Source organism: Salmo trutta, chromosome 26 (assembly GCF_901001165.1).
Source record: "Salmo trutta chromosome 26, fSalTru1.1, whole genome shotgun sequence".
Taxonomy (NCBI): domain Eukaryota; kingdom Metazoa; phylum Chordata; class Actinopteri; order Salmoniformes; family Salmonidae; genus Salmo; species Salmo trutta.
Window position 1 is genome coordinate 5,477,615 of NC_042982.1, and position 5,257 is coordinate 5,482,871.

The 5,257-nt window shown below is 44.0% G+C and overlaps 1 protein-coding gene across 3 annotated transcripts; it reads right to left on the reverse strand.

The window, feature by feature from the left end:
• Positions 1–305: 305 nt before the first annotated feature.
• On the reverse strand, positions 306–4,779 carry LOC115162943 (complement C1q tumor necrosis factor-related protein 5). Of its 3 annotated transcripts, XM_029714483.1 has the most exons (4): positions 4,369–4,779; positions 3,988–4,081; positions 1,653–1,888; positions 306–1,498 (listed from the first exon to the last, which is right to left on the reverse strand). In XM_029714483.1, exons 3-4 carry the CDS (start codon positions 1,876–1,878, stop codon positions 963–965), a joined length of 762 nt encoding a protein of 253 aa, XP_029570343.1. In that variant the 5' UTR covers positions 1,879–1,888; positions 3,988–4,081; positions 4,369–4,779; the 3' UTR covers positions 306–962. The 3 variants fall into 3 exon arrangements, with proteins under 3 accessions (XP_029570343.1, XP_029570344.1, XP_029570342.1); XM_029714484.1 differs by lacking the exon at positions 4,369–4,779 and having other exon boundaries at positions 1,653–1,885; positions 3,988–4,307; XM_029714482.1 differs by lacking the exon at positions 4,369–4,779 and having other exon boundaries at positions 3,988–4,307.
• Between the last annotated feature and the right edge of the window lie 478 nt (positions 4,780–5,257).

Genomic DNA, 5,257 nt, shown 5'->3' on the forward strand with positions numbered 1-5,257 from the left:
GATGCCATTAGACTGAAGTAAACAGGGGCTTCAGTGGAAAATAAATCCACGCCGATACTCTCTTTTCACTTTTTGAGGTCTTCTTGGATAATAAACATTATAATCTTAGAAAGAGAAAATAATACAGGACCATTACACTGGCAGGCTGTCAGCTTGTCGTTAAATCATAATCATTAAAATGTAACCAGGCATATTGTCCTCGTTGAGCACATAGTACCTAATGTCCTCTCTCTTGTGAGTCCTTGTTTGGTGTGTTGCCATAGATGGACTTACCTGGCCACAGTATTAGGTATTAAAGCCAGTCATGAGAGTTGACATTTTTATTGGTGACATAACTGAGGGTTGCACAGACAGATAAGTTAAAAGATTGTGAAAAGCCTATTTTAGGGCTTCCGTTTGAATACTTTACAACTCGTTTTTTTTGCACAAAATACTGTCTAAGTACCATGACATCAGTCAGTGACGTCACAGTTGGAAGCCCTAAACAGCTCACATACCTGTATGATGCCTTCTTGAATCCTCTTTACCTCTCCACCACTAAACTGGATATATAACCTTCTTATGTTACTAATTCCTACCAACTGCAGGAGCCAACATGTCTCATTTAAACCCCCGTCCTTGTTTAAAAAGACAAAAAACGATGATGCATGTAGATCAAAAACTGTGTAGGGCCACCGTCAGGTCGTCTGTTAAAATGATTCACCATCGCACAGCAGCAGTCAAATGGCTAACCTGAAGCACAGCTGAAAGCACGACAGTTCACCTGATTCATCATCACAACTCATCAGTATGGTATGTGCCATAGCCTACTGCTTAATGTGTTTATGCAATACCAGAGTTTCCTAATAACCTTCTAAAGAGGCCACGAATCATGTAGAATGGCAGTAAATTTGTTTAAAATCTTCAAATATTTTCTGAGGGAGGACCCCCAGCCCCCACACTAAACTAGGTCCCCCCAATGTCTATACCCCTTCGCCCTTGGCGAAGACAGCAGAGTTTTTCCAGTCCGAGTACACAAGGAAGCCAGTGAAAGTGCTGTCAGTCTTAGAGCTGGAGTAGAAACCACTGTACTCTCCCAACGCCATTTGCACCCACACCTGGTCGCCCGGGATGAGGTGCAGCAGCGAGCCTCCGGACAAAGACGCTGGCTTGGGCCAGTTCCCATAGAACTGGAAATAGGACGCCATCGTGTGAGCGTTCTTCATCAGGTCAAACTGCAGGCTGGCCCGGTAGACAGTGGCATGGACCGCAAAGTAGTAGACGCCGGGCACTTTGCAAGTGAAGCGTCCTGTTTCCATGTCGTAGTCGCCCTGCTCGTTGAGTACTACCTTGTCAAAGCGCACAGCGTCTTCCGCCGCCACGGGCTTGGTGCGGCCCTCGGACAACTTGGCGCTGAAGGCTGATTTGGGAGCGATGGCGCACTCCCCTGACTGCCCCCTGTCTCCTTTATCTCCAGGGTTCCCCTGGTCTCCAGTGAGGCCCCTAAAGCCTGTGTCACCTTTAGGGAGAATAGGGCAAAAACACAATGCTGTTACTGCTGTTCATTCAATAACACTTGAACCAACAGTAAACCAACTGAACCAAGGGAAGACTCATGGATCATTATAGTCCACAGTATGTTGTAGAAAGTATGGTGCCCTGATGTGATTTACCTGGCTCTCCCCCGACTCCCTTCTCTCCCTTCTCCCCAGGGGCAGAATCACGCCCATCCCTCCCATCTCTTCCTGGTTGGCCAGCACCTCCGTGCAACCCAGGGGTGCCTGGGATACCTGGGTGTCCCGTACACAGACCGGGCGGTATCTTGTTGTCTTCTAATTGGTTGGAGAAGTTGACCAGTAGAATGGGGAGGAGGAGGGGCCATAGCTGGAGTGATTTCATTTCAATGCTACTATGTAGAGGAGAGAAACATTCTCTGTCAACATAAAGGAATGGAAAATACATTTTCTACTTGATACTCGTTTCTCTAGAACTGACTTTTCAAGGGGATCCACATAGTGTTCCATCCGTGAGTTTATAAATAGAAATGGAGTTCATTGATTTGTTCTGCAGATGATATGAGAAGCACCATACTGCAAAGGTTACATAAATCACAAGGAAATCTAATAACACAAACACTTGAGCCCATAAATGCCATGTGCTGAAATCAGTGGAAATATCCTTCAAAGAATGATGATATGAAATAAGAGCAGAAAAAGAACCTGTAATATAGTGTAACAGCGGTCATATAGTAGAGATTGAATCAGCTTTTCTTATTGACAGATTCATGTATTGTGAATACAGACGTCCAACTCCTTTCCCGTTGGTCACAGGTCTTGGACTCTCCCTCAACTGGACACATCTAAGAGGAGGGGTCAGATGATCAGGGGAAAGCATGCAACTGAAGAGAGGGAGTAACGGAAATGGAATGACCATCTAAAAAAACAACAGAAGACGCCTCATACCACGGACACAAAGCATTGGGAGTATAGGCCCCCAGTACATTTAATGAGAGCGTACACCTATGGCTGACAGGCATTACACCTTTCAAAGGCTATAAGGGCAATCCCTATATCTGCTTGTAGCTGTTGGCATCAGTAACCTACACTTCAGTATACTTGTTCTCCGTTTTTAAAACAGCTGTTTCACATTGAATGTTAAAGAGAGCAGCGGTGCCAGAATGGAAGCAATCATTATTTACACAGTTCAAAACAAAAGCTCAGTGTTAATCCCTGCTTTCCTTTGGCGTGAGTTCAGGATCATCTTGTCCGTCCCGTCCCGTGCGTGCGTGCGTGTGCGTGTGTGTGTGTGTGTGTAAGCCTGAGCGTGTTGAATTGAGGAAGAGAGTGTCTCCGCCCCCTCCTTTAGCAGTGCTGGGAAAGAGAGGAGCCAGCTGTGAGAGACTGACTGACAGCATGTCTACAGACTAACACTGTTGGTTACCATGGGACTGCAGCACAGGACAAGCCTCAAAAGGCCTGAACATACAGACACTGGGAACGACAGGGCATGTCTCCAGAGAACCTCACAATCAATTTGCTGATCGCAAGAGTGGAACCTGTGGTAGAGAGCTGTGCAACTTGATCACACAACAGTATGCTCACATTGAACAATTGAAATCACTACCACAGAATATGCCCATATTCAAACATCCGTTTTAGACATACCATAGAACAATCGTCGAATAAGGACTTCCAGCGTGTAGTGTGCTCACTACGAGCAAATATTACTTTAAGGCCAGAAAAGACCTTTGATAAAAGATGAAATCCTCAGTGCACTGTTTTCCAGGTTATTTTCAGCTCACTGCCACCCTTGTGAGTCAGTGGTATATATTTCAGCCTCAGCTGCTGTATTTTTTATGGCAGCATTTAAAGACCTGTACAGAGCAGAGAGGGCTGGCTTGTGGAGAAACCAGCCAAAAGCTGTGTCAGCATTCTGAGGAAGAACAGACAGACAGGATAAACACTGGAATCTGAGACGCTGCAGACCTCTGTATCCCTATCCCCTATAATGACCACAAACTCCCTTTTTGTTTGGCGTGGGAGTACGATATGCAAAGTACAGTAATACATCGGTATGTATTGTTGCAACTTTCTGAGCAACTAACCATCCAATAACATACAGGGGATGTTAGCAGCATCACAAAGAATCCCAGTATAACACGTTTCTGATAAGGATAGCAGCAGTTTTATCACTGGTTAGAAAAAAATGTATGCTATTTGAATATGATAGCCAGTGTGACGAATAGGCTACATTATTTGTTACTTCAATAAGACATTTATATTCCAATTATATAGGAATTCATCAACACATTTGCAAAACAAAATTAGTTGCCTATGAAATATACATTCATCCATTCCTTTACTGACTGTTTGCGTGGCAGCAAACGATTCTCAATGTAAAATAGATTATTTTCCTTATTGCAGATCATGTTGAGCCACCCCTACACACAGCAGACAGCAAACATATACAACTATTTTCAATCAGGTATTATTTTAAAAGAAAGTTTACCAGTCAACGTCCAAAAGTCCTTAGGAGCAGCAGTCTTTGCCTTGTGCTGAAGTGTAGACAGTCAAAGTTATCTTTGCTGCTTCAGCCAAAGAGCCTGGGAAAAGAGGAGAACTCTCAGCCTTGAAAGGAAACGGTAATGAAAGCAAATTAGAAAGAGGGAGGGTGGGAGAGAGGGAGGGAGACAGAGAGGAAAATATAGTGAGAGTAGGAGGGAAATATTTGAAGTCTCCCCAGCACAAATAATAAAGAGGAAAATAAGTCTTCAATAAGTCAAACAACAAGATCAGGATCAAAACAAGAGAGATGTTGAGAAATCAGGAAAGCGAGGGAGTGGGGAAAAGGAGGTGCAGTGAGGATAACAAAGGTTGGCAGATTACATACGATTTAAAGATTTGAGACTGGAGGAATTTCTTTCCCAAACATAAACAGTGGGAGAAGATCAAGGGGCTGTGGTCACTGGTCAGGGATATGTATCCACGATACACTGAGTCAAAGTCCTGGAAAACTCGAGCAATACTGTATACTGCTGTTACAGCCTACGCGTCATATTGTGAACTCCTCAAAAAGCAGTAAGGCCTTCGAATCAGAGGATTCTTAATTATTAGCCTTAACGCTGAGACAGTTGATCAGTTTTGCGAGAGTAAAGACACAGGCAGAGACTTGAAGTTATGCTATGTTATCTTAGAGTGAAGCAACGTTTTTCTTTCTTCTGATTTTTCTCCCCCGAAATTGAAACGATAGAGACTTCGGGTGGAGTCCTCTCCTCGTATCAGTTTTAAGCTGATTGAGGAATGTGAAATAAACATCCCACATCTCACTTAACCGTTTGCAGCCACTCTTAAAAAGGATGTGACCTATTTTACTGAACTATCACTCACTTTGATCGCAGTCTCTCCATGCACACCAGCATGTGTGTATCCCAAAATTCTGCTACAGCGTTTACAAAAGACACCACCTTAAGTTAGTAGTATGTCACTGGTGACGCCGCTACAGGTACAGACTACATTGGTGGGACTGTTGAGGCTTGGTCACATTTAGGGTGGAACCTCCATGTTTCTACACATAGGTTTGGTTTGGTATTTTACACTACAGCACTGTTTTATGGGACATCGGCCAAGAAGGGGTTGGCAATGGCTCTTTGAAATCCGAATCCTTGACTTTTCCTTTTCACTCTTTAGGCAATTAAACTGTTTCGCAGAGGACTTCACAAGCCTCGTGTTGAGCTCAGTAGCCATAACTGCACTCAGGTGGAGCAGATTTATGCATGGTT